The 20,110-nt window shown below is 49.8% G+C and overlaps 1 protein-coding gene across 2 annotated transcripts in view; it reads right to left on the bottom strand.

Moving 5' to 3' along the window:
* Positions 1-5,557: 5,557 nt before the first annotated feature.
* NCALD (neurocalcin delta) overlaps positions 5,558-20,110 on the bottom strand; it is a 161,154-nt gene continuing 146,601 nt past the window's right edge. For both annotated transcript variants that reach the window (XM_069465458.1, XM_069465457.1), the window contains exons 3-4: positions 9,161-9,266; positions 5,558-5,851 (exon numbers count right to left, since the gene is read on the bottom strand). In XM_069465458.1, the coding sequence (XP_069321559.1) occupies positions 5,754-5,851; positions 9,161-9,266 (204 nt within the window). In that variant the 3' untranslated portion in view covers positions 5,558-5,753. The remainder of the gene's footprint in view (positions 5,852-9,160; positions 9,267-20,110) is intronic.

The following is a 20,110-nucleotide window of genomic DNA, read 5'->3' as shown; positions in this document are numbered from 1 at the left end:
TCCGGCCAGTCCCTCCGGGCAGGGCAGAGGTTCCCTTCTACCCTCCTCGGCCCAGACTCACTCACCTGCCCTTGATTCCCACAAACGCTTTCTGCTTCCCTAGTTCATCCGAGCCAGCCTCTACCTAGAGACTAGGACCACCTGGCTCTGACTCCAATTTTATCACAATAATCTCTTGCCCTGGAACCCACAGGCTCCCTTGCATCTGTCGCTCAGATGTGAACCCCTCGATGCGCTGTCCCAGTGTGTGGAGGGGTTTCCCCTGGAGGGCTGCCCACCCTCCTTTAGCCGCCGCCCGCTGTCATCTCCCAGGGGCAGCTCTGTTCCAAACGAGCAGCATCTCTATGTTCTTCCACACTCCCTTCTCTCTGTCTGTCCCTGTCCACAGCTTTCAAATCTTGGCTAAAAATCTGCCCTCAAGAAGGCTCCCCTGACTTCAACCCAGCGGCCTCTCCAGCGGCCTCCGTGCCTGGGCCAGGGGCCGGAGCGGGGCTGGGAAATGCTCTTTGAAGGAGCCTTCCGGAGAGATGTGGGGGGCCCATGGCAGTGGGGGGGGGGTCACCGTGTGGCTTCAGGTCCTGCAAGGTGAAGATGCCGAGGCAGGATCAGGAGTTCAGGAGATTTATGGAGGGGAAGTCACGTGACGGGTGCGGGCAAAGCAGCAGGCAGGGCCGGCCTGCAGACGAGGGGAGGAAGCGCGCCGGCAGGGAGGGCCTCGGACCGCCCGCAGCTCCCAGAAAGTCTCAGGCCAGCGGGGAGGCCCCAGGTGAAGGTTGCCCACTGAGGCGACCCACTTTGGGTAAGAAGGCCAGTCTAACAGCCCCGCCATGTGTGGTCACTGACAAGGAGCCGCCCAGGGAGAGCGGCCATGGAGTGGCTCCAGAGGTGTGACAGCGGAGCTCATGACCAGCTCACTGCCGGCAGCAGCTTCTAAAGGAACATGTGAGCGGCTCAACCCCCTTTGAAACAGACACTTATTCAGGCTCCACTCAACATTCCCTGAGTGAGTTTTCCAGACTGTCACCTCGGTACAGCACACCCTCTGTCCCCAGGGGTCCCTCAGTCCTACACTTCCATGAGCTCCTAAATGGGCATGTCGGGTAATTTTGGGGACCCAGGAATTCTACAGTGGGGACCTCTGGTCAAACAGAAGCAACAAAAGGGAAGGGGGTGGTGAAAAGGTACCAAAGGCGGAACAGCACCTGCTTGTTCCCTGGGCAGCAAACAGCCCTCAGGCACTGCTCAGGAAAGAACCAGGGCCTGTTCTGCCCTGGGGCAGAGGCGTAAGCTGTGACAGGAGTCACCAGCTGGGCAGTGAGCTCCTCTTCTATTTCCTTGCTAATACCCGTCCTCACCCCACCCACCCCAATACAGCCAAGACTATGGTGCTTGGTTGTGAGTTAGGTCACCACTCAACACTCCACGTGAGCCCAGTGAAGTGATTAAATACTGGTATTTGAAAGATACATCTTGAGGGGCTGTCCATCTGTCTTCATGAGGGTGGCATGCTGGTGACAGAGGTGACTATTTAACAAGGGTTGGCAAGCCCAGCTGCCCCTATTTCTCTTAGAGAACTATTAAAATGCCAGCCACTTCCTGGAATAGTGCTGAGAAAAGAATTCACAAAATAACCCTCCCTGAGGCCCTGGCCCCTCCGAGCTGCCCCAAGTGAGCTAGCTCTACGCCGTGGAAAGCTCTCAGAGTATTCATGGTTTGCGTCTGCAGGGGCGTCTGGGACCATGCATTGCACATTAACGCCCAGTACAGCAAATGCCCAGGACCCACGTCCTGGCCACGTGGTCAGCATTTGACAGTAGAGACACCTGCTTGAAATGAACAGATGGTTTGATGATACCCTCAGCCTGAACATCTTTTCCCCGTGCAACAGTTTTCCTGTTTTAGGTGGATGCCAGTGGCATTCTATTGACCTGGAAAATACAAGACTCAGTGGTTTTTCTCTTGTTCCTTCAGCCACATCAAAACCCAGAAAATTTCAGGAAAGTGCTGAGCACACTCCTGACAAAGACGAGAGGTGAGAAGCATCTCCAGTTCTCCCAAAGGCAGTTCTCTACCTTGATTGAAAGAACACGTGGACTCCTCCTCAGCGGGTACCCTCCATGCCTGACCGGGGTGTGAGGGAGCTAAGCTGGGTTGGGGCATTAAGACAACGCCCTGAAAATAGGAGCCTCAGGGTTAGAACTTTGCTAGAAGTGACCAGGTTGCAGGTGTGCAGGCTCCTGCTCAGGTGGGAGGCCCCTAGCCACTTTCCCACCATCTGCCTTGGTGTTTGTCACTCATGCTCCATACTCATGGCCAGCAGGGCCATCGCTGGCCCACGGAGACCAGCCGTGTGCAGTAGGAAGACGGTCTTCAGGCCAGCTCAAACCCCACACCGGGCTATTTGGCCCATGGAACACCCGCTGGAGCTGACACCCAAGTAGGTTAGTCGGTAGCCCCTTTTCTACATTAATGGCCTTCCGTGCTGAAGGCAAGGCCGGTGACAGCAACAAAAACCAAACACCTTGATCTGATTGGCTTTGAGGGTGTAGCTCTGCATCATGTCATCTTTTTCATTGACTCGGCCCAGGCTGAGAGACCGAGACGGGGGAGAAGAGGGCATTAATTTCCTTAGGCTTACCCAGATCCCCCTGAAGGGGGATGCCTCAGTTTCTCTTTCCATTGTGCCTCATGCTCGGACTTGGGTTTCGGGAAGGAGGGGAGGTGAGAAGAAAGTGAAGACCGTGATGAGAGGGAGGGAAGATGCCCATATGCAGACCAAGGATGCTTCTGGACAGGGTTTTGGGCTCAGCAGCCTCTCCTGTCCTCCCCCACCCCTTCCCCAAACTTGGGTTCCTTGTGTCTCTCTAGGGTAGAAACACCACCCAGGAGGAGGCCAGCTTTAGAACCCGGAGCCTCACTACGCACAGAGTCAGCTGGGGCTGCAGTTTAGGCATGAAAATCCCATGTTCCAGACGATCATATTAAACAATAAACATGCTTTAATGCCAGGCAAGAGCTACACGAAACCAACAGATATAGTGGCCACTGTATATGATATGATTTATAAATATATGTATTATTAAATCCACTTGTGGAAAGTCCCCCCGCGGCATACCAATGGGATGGGACAGCACCCTCAGCACCCCTTCTCCAAACGAGGTATGAACAGTCAAGCACTCTGTAGAATCCTTCAGGTCGTAAGCCACTTTATTCCAGTCCCTTGGACATCACAGGCTGGCTTTATTTGGGTCAGAACAGACCATTTCCAGAGGTCCCTGAACACAGGAATGACAACGAGCCGCCCAGCACAGGAGTGACCCAAACTTTTAGGCATTCTGCCTCTGGGTGTCGTGGAGTCCCTGGGCCAACCTTGAGTGCTTTGGATTAGACATACAAGGGCCTTCCTGGGAAGGAGGAGAAGGAGAAAAACAACCCTCAAGAAGACCAGGCCGGGTCAGCCGCGGGCCAGGGCGAGGGCTGTCTGCGTACATTCTGGGAGCGCCGGCATGCAGTGGCCAAGCGCCTGGCTCTGCTTTCTTTCCTGAACAGCTGGAGACCTTCTCTGCCTCACCCCAGCTCTAGGCGCTAGGGAACAGAGGGGGTCTAGCTCAACAAGATGTCGTGACCAAGGGCGGGGCCCAGGCAGGGTTCCTGATCATCAGCTGATTGTATCCACCAAAGGAGAACTAGAGGGAGGAATGAGGACTTCAATCCAGAGCAGGAGAAAGTGGCTGCGACTCCTGAACACACCAATAGGGTGTGCTGGGCCCCCTCACCTGCTCTGCACTTCATGACATAGGTTAATCCTCTATTTTTCAAAAACATTTTACCACTCAGCCTGTGGAGGAGTTTGGCAAGTCTCAGAACCACTATGAGGAACTGACACTCAGGGGAAGACCGAGATTATGTTACCGAGTCCAGGTCTCAGAATGTCATCCTACAAATTTGGTTCATTTTGGTCCACTCTACAAATTGGGATTTTTTGCTACCGGATAGAACAGACTCCAGTCATATACAGGAACCTGGAGGTTAGAATGGACGCGGCAACATTTCCCTCACGGTTATGATGTTTATCTTTCTGTTCCTGTTCTACAGGAAGTGGCCCGGCAGCAGACAGACCCCCTGGGGACCCCTCTGCCTTCCCTTGGGGCAGGTTCCCCATCAGCATCCTTGAGCGTCTGGGCCTCCTCATACCAACTGCTGGTGAGAGTGTGCCTTGCCCGTGACCAGCAAGTTTTACTCTTACCCTGCAACTCAAATCCATGTATGTGAGGTCGCCAGACCAAACTGCAACTCAACTGTGTGCTGTCACTTCTGGAAACAGAAATCTGCATTCAAGGAACACAGTGATGGGAAATACTTTAGGGTTCTCCATAGTGGGCCCTGGAAACCACAGACCCACTACTCCATGTCTCCTTTATGATGAATTAGATCAACCCAACCTCTGACTCTCTGAAGGGCCACCGGGGGCACGTCAAAGTGAATGTTCCGGACACAGCTCCCTAACCATACACATGGACTAAACCATTGGGAATTTCCAAGAATCGACCCTATTTTTTTCAAGTCCGCACAATATCAACCTGCTCAGAAAAGCACCAGGCCTCCAATCTGATGTTGTCATCGGGCTGCTGGGTCGGGTGGGTGAACCCCCCGCCTCACCTCTCCCATACAGGCCAACCTCCTGGCGCTCCACTGGCACATGTCCTGGCCACTGCTCGTCACCTGCCCTCCCAGCACTGCGACTCCAGAAGGGCATTCAAATTAACGTTGGGCCCTAGGCAGGGTTACTTTGTACTTTTATGGAATATATAAAATATACTTGTCGATTGGTACATTTGTGCAAAGGCAGATATGACTTTAAAACAAGACATAGACATTCATTATAGTTGGCTTACTTCACAATAAGCTACTAAAAACAGTCTCTGGAATAAGATTGTATTAGTGCTCACTAAACATGCATTTCATTTAAACAAGGCAAAACAATTTGGTCTGCAATACCCAATATTTTATATACAGCAGTCTTTCTTTTTTTTTTTTTTTTAAATCACAATAGGCAACAAGATGGGTCTGGTTTTGGAATATGTTACCATTTGTATTTAATTTCCAAAGACACTCATATTAGCTCAACTAGTGTAAACCTGTGAAAAAATAGCTGAGCCACCGTTTTCCTCTCCTCTACTCATTTACCTTGAAATGTTCACAGCTTAGAAACTACAGCCTGCTGGGGGGGAGGGTGGAGCGGGCCCCAGGGGGGGACGTCCCAGCTCCTGCTAATGGCCTCGCCCCAGAGGGTGACTTGTTCTTGGGGAATCCAGCCTCTGGTGCCCCCCAACCCCGACGCGTGTGCGACAGCAGGCGCAGGCAGGGAGTTCTGTCTTTCAAACAAAAGCCCCTCACAGCTTACAGAGGAGTCACTGGGCTGGATGGGTTTCCCTTCTCTTGCCGCCCCACCCCGAGTCTTAGGTTTTAGAAGAGAGACATTAGAATCAAAAGAAAATAATAATAGTAACAATTAAAAATCGTCAAACAACGAACACCACGAAGTCTGTCCATGCTCCCCACAAGCACGCTGGGGCTCTGGGCATTCCCACGAAGCGTCCACGACAAAAGAAGCTGAAGGCGTCACGGAGGAAAGCGCATCTGACCGCACAGGGGACAGCATCACCATCAATATTGTTTGGCAAACAATTATTAAAAAGGAGAATCGGAAGGGAACACAAGCAGCTCTACACTTGGGTCGGTGGGTGTGGGGCTCAGAACTGGCCGGCGCTGCTCGGGTCGCACTGCAGCAGGCGCACTATGGACGGGTCGCTTTTGGCCCCTCGGATGAACTCTTCCAGGGAGAGTTTTCCTAGGAAGCAAGAGGACAGGTGAGTGGCGGCTAGTGGCAGTGACGTGAGCTTGCACCCTTCCCACTGCACGTTGGTGACAGCAGCCACTCACCTTCTGCCCACGGCCTCACAGCCGCTGTGACGTGCAGCACTCACCTGTCCCGTGGAGGAGCCCAGGTGACTCTCTTTCCAATGTAAGACCTATGAGGCAGGGACTCTGCCTTGCTCACCATGGCACTGCCGGCCCAGGCACCGTGCACACAGCAACACAGCACCACTTCCTAGGAGCCCACCGTGTGCCCGGGGACTGGGGAGAGGGTGGTGGATGACCCTGACTTGGTCCCTGCCCTCCAGGCTCTTCCAACTCCAGGCACCCTGGAGGGGCTCCCTCAATATTTTGGGACGAGAGGCCCTAGTGCCTTTATGAGAATGAGCTGGGCCCTCCCAGCACCAAGGCCATTCCCACGGTGTTCCTGGGAGCTCTGTGGGCCCCCTCGGGCCGCTTCAGTGACTCAGGTTCGCTGCGAGAGCCCCTCATATCTGCGGGGAGCAGCCCTGACATAAGTGTTTGTTCTTTAGGCAACACGTGAGGACAGCTGCACCTCCCCGCCGAGGTCAGGAGAATGAATGTAGGGGTGTGTGCGAGTCACAGGGAGACCCCCTGGTTTCTGCCTACCCTGATGGGCTGGAGGAGGGAGACTGGCAGCCTGGGTCCCACTCCTGCCCAGTGACCCGTTCCTTCCCGCACAAGCTGGAGCATGTCCTGAATTCTCTTCCAGGAGGGCCCCTCTGTCACTGTGGTTGTGGAGAGGAGGGGGTGGTGGAGTAGGAGCTGGGGGCCACAGAACATTTTCCCATTCCTGGTGCTGCTTCTTTGCCTACCCTGCCCCTGGGAGCGACACGGCTCACTTGATTGGTAAATTTGGGAGGAATTGCCGGGCACTTTTGCTCAGCTTTGCCCTTCTTCTGCCCCAGAGAGGACTCCTTTCCGGCTGCTCCTCCGAGGACAGGCACCGGGCGTGCCCTGCCCGGCACAGCCGGCGGGTTTGTCAGCCTGCCCTCGGACTGCCACGCTCGGCCACGTCCTCCAGTGTAGCTCTATCCTTTGGCCTCAATTACTGCTCTTTTATTGCTCAATTTATTCCAAACCCAGACAGGAGGGCGGTTCCCCCACCCGAGATACCCACAAATACAACTTCCCCTCAACCACAACCCTTTTCCCCCAGAACCTAGTTCTTGTTTAATCAAACCCACTTTATCTACATGAAGAAGAAAGACGGAGATTTATTCATTAATTTACCTTTAACATGTAGAGCTGGTCCCCTCTAGGTTTTGTGTTCTGACCATTTTTTTATGAACTGTGCCCCACCCACATAGTAGTTAAAATGGTGATGACTTCCTTAGGCTTTGCAAGGCACTCACTAGGGAAAGGAGACAGCAGCGGCCACCGAGCACCTTGGAATCTCTACGAGGTAGGCTTCGGGAGGCGCCAGCTAGAGGTGGCAGCCGAATCCTGCCTTCAACGTGGCCCTCCAGCTTCAGGGCTGGGCTTGCCTGTGGCCCCACGATTTTCTCTCCAAGCCAGGGGTTAGATGCCAAGAGCTTCAGGCAAGAGGAATCTAATGGCCAGAGACTCTACATGAGGTCTGCTTTGCTCCAGGCAGGGAGGGGACCAGGTGGCCTCAGCCCTGGTGTCCAGAAACCAAGCACTGAGCTAAAGTAGCCAGTCTCCTGGCTGGGCTAAGATTCCTCTGACCACTGTGGACTTACTTACAGGCCCTCCTCCTACTTCCTTCCCTCTGCTGCTCTCCGTACCTCCCCGCCCTTGTTCTAAACACAAGGCTTTCCCTCACAGAAGCACAGGACTTCGGCAGTGAGCTGTGTTCCGGGAATCTAACCCAACCGGGACTCTGTGATCCTATCGTAGCAGAGTCCCAGTGGAGAGACCCTAGTTCATCGCCTATGACCAACACAGTTAGGTCTTCATCTGTTGTGCCTTGATTTTCTTCCACCCTTTAGCCCAATTCTAAAGCAGTGTCTGGACCTAGAGCAGAGCATAAACCCATTGTGCTTCCTGGAGCACCAGCAAATCCTACAGCTTTGTATCAGCACATGTGTTAGCTATTAAAATAATCCTGTGCTTGCTTAGTCTTTACAAACAATCAAATATAAGGGGCAAATAAGATGTAACAGGATGTAATGGCACCTCTGTGGGGGAAACAAAGCAAACAGATGGGTCTGGGCTGTGCAAACCCAGATTCTCAGGCAGCTGGTGCCCCAGGGTGGGGACAAAGAGAGGGAGAGGCTGGCCCTGCTGCAGAGCCTCCCGTTGTTCCACAGACCAGCCCCAGGCAGGTGTGTGGGTGCATTTGCACATCGTGGACAGAAGTTGCCGGGGATTCTGAGCAGAACAAGTGAGCTGGTAACAACAGCAAGAGCTACGGAGCCTATCACGGACCAGGCCCTGTGCTTAGCACTTTAACGTCAAGCATTACATCTAAATAGGGTGGCCAGATTTGGCAAATAACATACAGAACTTCCAGTTAACATTGAGTTTCAGATAAACAGTAAACAATTGTTTAGTATAAGTACGTCTCAAATATTTCATGGGGTATACTTATACTAAAAAAATCCCTTGTTTATCTGAAACTCAAAGATAATTGGGCTTCTGTATTCTATCTGGCAACTCAGTACCTAAAATCCTTCTGTTCGTGAGTTTGAAATCCAAACCTCCTTTTCACTTTGCTGGGTTTGAAGGGTGGGTGGCACCGTCAGGGTGGGAACCTCCTGGCCACCCCACTCCCTCACCCCTTCTCCCTCCCTGGCCCCCCAGTGACTCAGGGAGCCCCAGGTGTCTCTGGGAAACCCAACACCTTAGAGCATGCACAAAAGATCCCAACAAGACCCCTTGGGCAGGCTGGGGTGAAAGCTGCTAGCATCTCCCATTCTGATTGGCCTGCAGGGACCCAGCCTGCTGTGCCCTGGGCCTGTCCTGAGGACTGGTCTGTGCTAACTATGCTTTCTTGGGTCCTTCCATTCCTGCTCCACAAGACCCATCTTATTTTCTTGGGGGTAGAAGATGACCTAGAAGGAGGACAGAAGGGCCTAGAAATAAGGCATTTTCCCCTGGGCTGGGATCAGCTCTCTAGGAACCACCTAGTCCTCTTTCTTCCCGCCCAGCTGGGAGGTATAGAGGATGAGACGATCTCATAAAGGGTCTCCAGCCAGGTCCCTGAGGCTGAGATTTTTGTCCTCGAGTGGCATTTCCCTTCCTGAGCTCCCCTGGCCCCTCCTGCAGCCACCACCTGACAAAGCAGAGAGCCTCCTACCGTCTCTGTTGGTGTCCATCTGGCGGAAGATCTTCTCTGTCCTTTTCTCTGGGGTTGACTCATCTTCGGGCATTTTCATTACGGAGGAAACCATTTTATAGATTGCCTGGGGACAGAAGAACATGGTGGTAAGACAGAAACATCCCGTGGCACACAATAGTCCTATTGGTAAACCTCCCAAATGCAGGGGTGAGGGACTGTGCCCATCCACTCTGGCCCCAGGCTTGTCCTTGCTGAGTTGTGCAGGACATGGAGGCTCAGTCCCTGGTGGGAGCCAGGCCAGCAAGCTTGCTCTCGTCCAGTGAGGACCCTCGGGAGTGACAACCAGCAGGAAGACCCACTAGACCCGTGTCTGCAACGTGAGCGTGTGTGTGTGTGAATCCCCTGGGACTCTTGTTGCAATGCAGAATCCGATTGCGTAGGCCAGGGCAGGGGTGGGGACTGAGATTCCATGTTTTTAACAAGCTCCCATGGGATGCTGCCGCTGCTGTTCTGAGGACCCCACTTCGAGGAGCAAGGCTGAGGTGACATTCCTCAGGCCGGAGAGACAAGCAGATGTCTATCGTGGTCTCCACGAAGTCCCCTCAGGGATGAAGAGCACACCACGGTCTGTAAGTGGTGCCTGCGTCTTCCCCCAGGCAGACATCCCCGACCCGTCCGGATGCTCGTCCCCCTGCAGGTGCCAAGGGGTCCACATTCCTTCTCTGCAAGCTCCCAGGTATCCCTGGGATGGAAACAACCTGCCATCCGAATTTTGGATTAAAAATGCAATCTTGGGCCTGAGATCAGCTGGGTACAGCTGTGACATCTCATGGGGAAGAAGGAGTTTCACAAGCAGTCCTGAAACTGCCTGTGGCCTTTGAATGGAGGCCTCAGTTGTCCAAGGCAGTTTTTATTTGGAAAGAGAAATGTAAAGTCATTGATTCTATCCCCAGATCATGACTTTGCTAATCAGGTTCACTTTCGGCACCTCAGCCCTGGGAAAAAGTTCTAGAAAAAGTAGGTTTCCCCAAGAGTGGGAAGAAAATTCCAGAAATTTCTGGAGTTCTGGGGGCAGCGGGGCAGCTGGAGAGAGCAGAGAAAGGAAGGCAGCAGAGGGGAAGTGGCTTCCAAATGGGAAATGGGGGAGTGAAGAGGGACACTAAGATTGACTTAGCTACTTTGCAGTCTCGTTCAGGACCGCCCTGCCTGAAGGGTTGAAAATATTCTGGATAAAGGGGGGAACATTCTAACCCCAGTCAATCAACTAAGAGTGAACACTTGACTCATGCAGTGTGCTGACCCTTGGGCTGATCTCGTCCCCTAGGGATCCCTCCGACCAGGCTCCCCGAATCTCTCTTGAGCCCCCCCAGTCCTCTGCTGAACTCCAGAGCTGCCTCCACGGCCACGTGGTCTGAGGAAGGTCAGAATCAGGTATGGCCCTGCCTGGGGTTACACCATCACTGTGGTAAGCTCGGCTATAGTCACCTTTCCCAAGAAATGTTCCTCCAGGTGTGGTCTGGAGGCAGGAGGCGAGTCGTCATCTGTCCTCCTGCCCCCGGACCCCTGCTTGCTGTCTCTTCCAGCCCAGGTCTATGCCACCTTCTGTGCTGGAGCCGTAGTGCCATGTGTCAGGCTGCTGAGGACACCTAACTCTTTGGGGGAGCTAGGAAAGGCCATGGAGATAGAGCTCTTTTCACAAAAGGGCAAACAGAGGCCCAGAGGTTTAACAGGGCCAGGAGAATATTTAGTAACAGTAGAAAGCAGGATCTTTCCATGAGGTCTCCCAGTCTCTCCGCGGCTTTCTCTGCTCCCACAATGGAAGCTGTCTGGAACTCCTGACCTAGTCAAAATGGAATCTGCGGCAGTGACTGATAAACAACACAGGCACGCCCCTCACACACATCTCAGACTCACACACTCTAAGCCCAGGGAACTTCGGACAACAACAACACAGTATCTGGAAATCAGCATCTCACTGGGTCACATCAGTGCGACCTCTGTAAAGGGGGAGAGTGGAGCCGTCTGGAGAGTTGCAGAGGTGTAGTGGGAGGGCCTGGGAGGGACAAGTGATACGTTTATTTTTTGCCACTAGTCTTAGGGAGGCTGTGTAATTACTCATCCTCAACCTTCTCTGGGGCTGCAATGTTCCTTCCCTGAGCCTGGTCTGGCCTCAGTAGGGTTGTCTCACTTGGTGCTTCCAGGTGCCACCTGCTTTGTGTCCGTGACTGGCCAAAGGGGGCATCTCCCAACCTGTTGGACACATACCTTGGTTTCCTGGACCAGCAGCTTTGTTTACACTCTCCTCTCATCGGAGTGTGCACCTACCCCCTTTCCCCTCCTGCCTGAAAACTTTCCCATGAGTTAAGGGCAGATTGAAATGTTACCCTCCTCCAGGAAGCCTTCCATGGTCTTCCCTCCTTCCATTGCTATGCACAATCTCCCTTCCTCTGTGCTAGCAAACGGCTCCATCTCAGCCTCTCTTGGATGGCTTCATTCCATTCTCTCTGAACTGCAGTTAAACAGGACGTTCTCCTCTTAGATGTGAGGTGGCAATGAGATCTGGCTTTCCTGCGAAACCCTGCCAATGCCTAACACAGGTCCTAGAACACAGGCAACCTCGCTAAGAGAGTTCATTCAAGAATAACCGCTGCTGCAAGGGCCTTCTCATATTATTTCTCCTCTCTCACCTTTCTTCTGTTCTGCTTTTCTTTATAAAGTCCCCCTTCATCCTTTTATATTTTTCTCAGTTTCTTTTCCTCCTCCCTCTCTTCATATAATTGAACATATTCACATGTAATGCCTTAACGATTCTTACCCTGTCAAAAGCCGTGGGCTCTCCCCTTAGACACCACACAAATGTGCTGTGGCTACCCACTCACCATCGCCGACAGTCTCAGGGGCTCACGGACTCGCAAGCCCACCCAGGGGCCCCCGGTTATGAAAACCTCTGTTCTTTCGGCTACTCCCACCCACGTTCTCACTCAGTCATTCATTCACTCGGTCACAACCACTATTGCCAGGTATCGTGACTGACCCAGTCCTTGTCCTCACGGGGTTTGCTGTTGAATAAGGCAGACAGACATTACTAAAGTAATCAAAGAAACCAATGTAAAACCATTGTTGAGGAAAATGCTACCAAGGAAGGTGCTTGGTCTTATGAGATGATGTCATGGAGAATGGGCCTTGCCAAGAGGGCGAGGGTGGGCTTCGCTGAGGACGGATGAGTGAGCAGACGTGAAGAAAGCACCGGGCGAGGGAGACACCGTGTGGAGGCCCAGGGTTGGAGGCCCAGGGTTGGAAGCCCAGGGTTGGAGGCCCAGGGTTGGAGAACGCCGACGTGGTGCAGGGACACATGGCACAAGATGTGGCCCTAGAGCAGGTCAGGGCAGCACACTGGGGCCTCACAGACCTTGTCCAGGTATCTGTATTTTTCCAATGAGCAACAAAAAGATGGAAGTGACATTAAATTTGATTTACCTATTTATACTCACTTCCCAAATTGAATTCTATTCCTTTATTTGCAGGCAATGCTGTTCAGAGAATGGAAAAATGGTCATTCATAATTTATTGAATAATTATTTATTGTCTACTATGTGCTAGGTGGTGGGGCACAATTATCAACAAGCCTGATGCGCTGTCTCTTAGTTTGTATCTCATTAATCCTCTGTTAAGGACTTGAGAGGTACCATATTGGACATCAAAATCACTTTTTTAATGAGCACCATTTAGATGGGTACAGCCATTCCAGTAATGGCTTCATAGTCATTATGAAAGCCCTCGCCTAGACTACCTCCTGGTCCCGGTGGCAAATCAAACCCATTGGTCTGGAGCTCGCCTCGGAACTCTCAGCCTCTAAGGTTCAGGCCCATGAAATTCTTCTTCAGATTCTGATGAAAAATCAACTGTGAGGCTATTCCCTTACCATACTTGGTTGAAGAAATGAAAGCCAAGCAAACACAGGAATGTGTGTGAGAGGAGGAGGTTCTCACATTCAATAGAATCTTCCAGAATTTTAGTCTTCAGCCCTTAGGCTAAAGGAGTGGGGTTGGTACAAAGAAATGAGGATGCGTTCATATAATAACCAACCAACCACCTGTCATCTCCTCCCCAAAATGAGCAGAGTCAGAAGGCCCTGACATGAGCATCTGTGTAAATGGGGCAGCAGGCACAGAGTCTGAGTACACTGTGGGTAGAGGAGGAAGTGAGGTCTCCTTTAAGAGGCTCACATCTCCAGATGGCTCTTTCATGACACTCAGATTAAAATTTTTTTTTAAATGTGCATCAACCCACTGGTAGGGATTAGTGGGTCATTTACAAAGCCAGGTCTACGGCATACGTGGTACCATAGCAGAGCAAGGGGCTGAGGCAACCGTCCCCGTGGTCTCCAGGGTGAGTATGTGGACGACTGTCTTGCAAAGCCACATTTGGGGATTGTCTGTCCCTTTGCTCCCTTCCCACGGCACCAACGACTGACAGCTGATTGTATTAGAATTTCGCAATCTGGACTGCACGGCCCGGAGAGGAAACAAACACGACCCAGACAGCCTTCTGAAACAAATCACGTCTTTTCTTAGCTCCAGTTCCCCCCACCTCCCAAAATTTAATGGGATTAAACTGTGAAGAGACCAGGCTACTTCCCTCCTTTATTTTTAGCAATGTCGAGAGGCCTAGCAGGGGTGTCCTGTTTTTGATTAAACTCGAAGAGCCCTAATTCTCATCTCCGGGTAAATGCGGAGCTTTGGGGCCCCCAGGCGGGCGTGGGACAGCTCCCCACTGTGGCCAGGGCTCCTACCAGCTTCCTCGTGGCCTATATTTTTCTTTCTTTTTCCCTTTGAAGGAGAAACCTCTTGGAATGCCGGAGAGGAAGGACTCAGATCTGCACTGACCAAGGCTGTGCGAGAAACCGAGGGCAGGCACAACTCCAAGAGTTCATACGCAGCCTTTTCTCTGAAGGAAATCACACTGACTCTTTTCATCAGAAAATTTAGGGTCTTCTAACAGGACGCCAGACATTGCAGGCTTTCCAACAGCAGACTAAGGGCAAGAACAGTTAAGCAGTACAAGGTTGTTTTTAGGTGACAAAGAACAGTACCCGGCTTAGAAGGATATTACATGCCAGGGAAGGGGGGCCATGAAAATCTTTTTTGAAAATACTTTAAAAATAGGATTAACATTCATATGTGTGGAATGGCATCAGTACTTTCCCATTCAGAACCGGAAGAATAACTTAAATCTGTAACTTTCATACTTTTATAGTGTTCTCCCGAGTTGCTCTAGGCACCTTCACAGCAGGGAGGTGAGAGGAGAATAGGGGTCCACTTCTTTTTCAACCAAAGAAGTTCCATTCTTATATTAGGTTTCATGTAAGATTTTACTTGGGAAAAAAACCCAATTTTTGATGCTTAAAAATTGGAATTTGAAACCACTGAGCCACTTCGTGAATTCTTCTCTTTGTGATAATTTGATCCTCAAAGGTAATGAGTAAGTCTAAGATTCGTACATGGAATTACTCCCTGCACACTAGGGGAGCTTATGATTTCCAAGAACCCAGCGATATGCTCTTTTATGATATGAAGGGCCATGGGAAGTTAGAGGTAGTCTTAACATGGGAAGAACTTTCTTATGTTCAGGGGTGTCCAATGGCAGAATCGTGGCAGGCTGTTCTGCGGAAGTCAGTCCATGGACACTGAAGATATATACAAGCAAAGGCTGGGCAGTCATCTGTTGATGACACTGTAAAGAAGTTTTTCCCAAAGCATTTTCCAAGAAATATTATCTTTCCAAGATGCTCTAAGATCAGAGAGATCCCATCATTAAAACAGCTTGGGAAACACTGCTTCCTTTATCCCCTTTTTGCAGCACTACGATGCACATGGACATATTAAAGATTCTGAGAATTCCTACAGTAAAGAGATCTGCTGACCTCTATTTAATCCAGGTTTTCTCAAATTGCTTTGGCCAGAACCCTTGTTGTTTTTCAACAAAGCATCTGTGAACCGTTTATGAAACTAGTACCCCAAGAAAGTTCTATCTGCACCAGGACTGATTCTTACTCTGGCTTCCTTTTCAGCTGGGCGACTTCTCTGTTCCTCTCTTTTTCAGAATAGATAACCCACAATGCTGCTCCCTGAGATTTGCCTTCCTGATAGTTTGTGGACTAGAATTGGAGAAGGGCCTGAGGGGAGGCAGGAATACCTGTTAGAAATGTGTTGCAAGAGATTGTATTTTATAAAAATGGACAGAACAGTATTCCTAGCCCTCCATAATCTTCCAGAACCTTGCCACTGCCCCATCAAGAGGTAGACTCTAGGTCTCCTCCTCCTGGAGCCTGGAGGCCTTGGTGAATGGCAGGGACCTTTGTGACTGCCGTTACTGGGTGTGGATGGGGGAAGTGACGCTCTATGACCTCTACACTCCCGTCAAAAAAGAGCTACAGCTCTGCGTGGTTCTCTTTCTTGGGACCTGCACCTTTTGAGCCCTGAGCTGCCACATAAGGAGTCTGGCCACCCCAAAGGCACTATGCAGGAGAGAGCATGAGGAGAGACCACATAGAGATACAGAAGGAGGCCCAAGGAGCCTCAGCTGTTCCAGCTCCCAGGCACTTGTGAGCCACCTCAGAGATGGGATCCCACTCACAGATGGAACAGAGACGGGATCCCACTAAGTTTTACCTAAATATCAGATTCATGGGCTAAATAAATGATTGTTGTTTTAAGTCATTAAGTTATGGGTTGGTTTTGATATATAGAAATAGATAACTGGAATAAAGTTATAGTAATATAAGTAAGAAATGTGAAGGCCTAGGCCACGTGCGGTGGCTCATGCCTATAATCCCTCCCACTTTGGGAGGCCAAGGTGGGAGGATCACTTGAGGCCAGGAGTTCGTGACCATCCTGGGCAACATAGTGAAACCTTGTCTCTACTAAAAATAGAAAAATTAGCTGGCTGTGTGGCGCATGCCTGTAGTCCCAGCTACTTGGGAGGCTGAGGCAGGAGGATCGCTTGAGCCCAGGAGTTTGAGGTTGCAGTGAGCTATGATGACGCCATTGCACTGTAGCCCAGGTGAAAGAGTGAGACTCTGTCTTAAAGAAAAACAATATGAAGGCCTAAAACACAGCAACTTCATATTATCTGTTTAGGAGGGTAAAGACCTCATTGGAAGGAGTTGTCTGAAGCTGCCTTTACGCTGAACTTTACATAAGATTGAAAAAATATTAAGTGCTCCTATCTGAAAGTGATGGTACCACCACTGACTGGAAATGAGACAGCGGCAGGAGGAATGGACAGGAATGAAGATTTAAAATAGGTTAAGAAGGCAGATTTAATAGGTCTGATGACTGCCTGGATATGGAGATAGATGTTGGGGGAGTGCCAAAGATGTCGTTTTCTAGATTACAGGATGGATGGTAGGACTATTTAAAAAGGTGTCGGGTGGGGGAGTAGGGAGGATTGGGCAATGAGTTTGTTTTTGGAATATTGACTTTTAGGTGCCAGTGCAAGATTTTAGTGGAGATGTCTGCTAACCATTAGATGGTGGAGATGAAGATCTGGAAGTAATCTGTTTCTTCAACCATAAAATGGGGCTGATAAGGTTGTGGTGAGGAATAAATGAGATAGTGTTTGTGGACTAGGCTGAATAGTGTCCTGTAAAAATTCATGTCCGCCAGGAACCTGTGAATGTGACTTTATTTGAAAATAGGGTCTTTGCAGATGCAATCAAGTCAAAATGAGGTCGTAATGGATTCTGCTAGCCCTACTGCAATGACTGGTGTCTTTATAAAAGGAGAGACCTTTGGACACAGACATGTAGGGATAACACCGTATGGCAGTGGAGGCAGAGACTGGAGTGATGCAAGCCAAGGAATCCAAGGACTGCCAACAAGCACAAGCAGCTAGGAAAGAGGCATGGAACAGAGTTCCCCATAGAGCTTCTAGAAGAACCCAACCTTGTTGACACCTTGATTTTTGGACTTCTAGCCTCTAGAATTGTGACAGAACATAACAAGTTTCTATTGTTTTAAGTCACCCACTTTCTGGCTGCTCCAGGAAACTTACACAGCTTGGGGAGCCCTCACCACTATGCCTGGCCCCTGACAGACACTGAGAGGAGACTCTCAGAGGAAAGGAAAGCAACAGAGGGAACCCTATTTGGGAATATCCATACTTAGGGAGCAGGAGAAGGAAAGGAGTCCACAAGGGAGATATGGAGGGAGCAACCAGAAAGAGGTGCCTTTTAATTACTTAATGGGTACAATGAACAGTATTCGGGTGATGGTTACACCAACCCCCCCCCCCCCCGACTTCACATCTATACACTATATCCACGTAATAAAACTGCACTTGTACCTCCTAAATCTATAAAACTAAAATAAAATTTAAAAATACTTTTAAGAAAATATTCTAGAAGAAAAAAGAAAGAGGTACCTTTTAGACAGGAGGCACTCACGTTTGCCAGATGCCATACTTGATGCTAGGAGTTAACTTAAACTCTTCAGCTATAGTGTGGCTTTCGATAATAAGATTAATCCCCTGATAAGAAAGGGACAAACCCAACACAACCAATAAGCAACACTAAGGTCAGTTCTCAGAGAAAGCCGCTAGCCTAAGCAATTGCTTTCAAGAGTTTTCTCCAGGAAAGAAATCCAAGTTGCATTCCAGAGTAACATCCGTGGTCCCCATTCATGATTGAGGATTAGACCAGGGTTCAGAGCTGAATTCCCAGGGGCTGTAGGAGATTGACTAGAAACTCTTCCCTTGAATCAGAAGAGCACAGTGTTTCAAGTCTCTAAGGAACATATTAAAAGTGATGCGGTGTCTGTGACACCAATTTAGAAAGCTCTTTGGGGGGAAAGTGCAAATACTCTCAGAATGTGCTCCTAACAAGAATGCAGAGAAGTCTCTCTGGCCCTCACTGTCCTCCTCTGTGGCACAGTCACCCACAGGACGGTTGTCTGACCTGGTCACAGTTGGCGCTCTTGAAACCAGGGGGATTAATCTGTGGGTTTGTTTGGTGCCCGTGGAGGACAAACTTCCGTTGCATGGCCACCACCATCACCGCTCCCCGCCCCGACCTTCTCCGCATCTGGTTGCTGCCAAGGTGTGTATGCCTTATTCATCACAGGGGTGAAACAGAAACAAACGTTTTTTTCCCGTACTGCTAAAAGTAGCAAAACCAAAATCTTTTGCCATGGGCTGCCAATGTATTTCCAAATTCCCTCCTTCAGTTTTCGTTCATTTAAAAGGTGTGAAAATGTGGACTAGGGGTATTCTAAAGTTCACCTTGCCTTCATCAAAAATGCCAATTAACTCTGAACACAACCAGTAGGGAAAGTCTGATTCTAAAATAACAGTTATGTGAACTCCAAATATTTTCAAAGCAATCATTAATATCCAAGTAATGAAAATGTTAATTCCAAACTATTCTCACCTGGTCTTTAAAGTGAGTTCCCTAAGGACTGCTATGAGTAACATTACATCAGCCTTTGGATTCTCTTGGAAAGGCTCTATCTTGGACTTAAGAACAAATCCTGACAAGCTGTCCCCCAAATAGCCCCAGTGTGTGATGTGTGACTGTGGTGGGCTCAGATCAACAGGGTTTGGGGAATTTTTGGTGCCAACCACACTCTTTCCTGGAAAGGTGACCTTTCTTCTGTCTGAGCCCTGTGAGCGTCAGAGTAGCCTAGTTTTAGCTTATTCCCAGATAAGCTTGGTCTTAGGTGGGAAAGACAGCACGTAAAGAAGGAAAGGTTCTGAAGCCAAGAATATCTCTTCTGTGACTTCCACCAATTAGAGATTTACTTGGATTATATTCCTTTTCTTGGTGAACATACATTTTACAACTGGGTAAATTTAACTTAAAACTTAATGGAAGATTCTATTCATTACTTTCTCCATTGGATCAGAAATAAATTCCCTTTATTTAGCAGGGAGACACGCTGTCCCAGATCTGGAAATGGTGTTAGGAATAATATCAGCCAACATTTATTGAGTGACACCCCGTGACGGGCACTGTTCAACATGCTTTACTTGTAATAACTGATTTCACACTTGCAATCACCCATGAGTTAGGTGCTCTGATTAGCTCCAGTTCACAAACAGGAGAGTGATGCCAGAGATGTTCAGTAACTTGTTCAAGGACACATAGCTATTATACTAAGTGGCAGAATTACTATGGGAAGCCAGGAACTCTGCGCTGAGGTCTACACCCTTAATAACAATGCCAGGCTGGCTCTGTAAGAAAGGGAAGGTGCATCCTCAGGGAACTCAAGGAGATGGGAAAGAAGGAAAAGGGAGATTGGAAAAAGAAAAAGGCAAGGCAATATTGACCGGCTTCGTCCGAGATGGCTACTCTGATGTGTCTGTTCCTCTTTTGGTTCCCTCTTCATCTTTGCTTTGGAGATGAATGATCACATTCTGTCTAAGCCTATAATTTTTGTTCAATCATCAGAATAATGCAATGCAGCTTGTATACAAATAGCTGATGACAGTCCTGTAGTTAAAAACTTGACTTTTCAAAGAGTCCTAGTTAGTTACTGTTGGAGAACAAAAGGGAGGCAAGGATAATTCCCTTTTCTTCCTACGTGATCTCCCTGGGAGTGCTGTGGTCCCATTCACGGATCCGTAAGTTCAACATCCCCTCCACCCGGCAAGATCCCAGAGAGCAGCTAAGTGTTCACAGCAGAATCAGTGACACCACTCACTCGCTCACTGGCCCCTTCCTCAGACACAGCCTGTGGCATGTTGGGTACAGGTATTAACATTTAGACCAGCCTCCAGCAGGGCTGAGGGACAGGGACTGTGCAGGGCAAGAAGAACTCTCCTTCCTCCTGCAGCGGTGGGCTGAAGGGGAGAATCTGCTGCAAGATGAGGAAAGATCAGGGTTGTTATCTGGTCTAAGGCTCCTGAGAGATGATTTTTGATGCAATAATAAAACAGCAAGCCTAAATCATGTTCCTAAATTTGTCACTT

This window comes from Eulemur rufifrons, chromosome 3 (assembly GCF_041146395.1).
Source record: "Eulemur rufifrons isolate Redbay chromosome 3, OSU_ERuf_1, whole genome shotgun sequence".
Lineage (NCBI taxonomy): Eukaryota > Metazoa > Chordata > Mammalia > Primates > Lemuridae > Eulemur > Eulemur rufifrons.
Note: the sequence above shows the minus strand (reverse complement) of the source record. Positions and strands in the feature narration are given on the sequence as shown.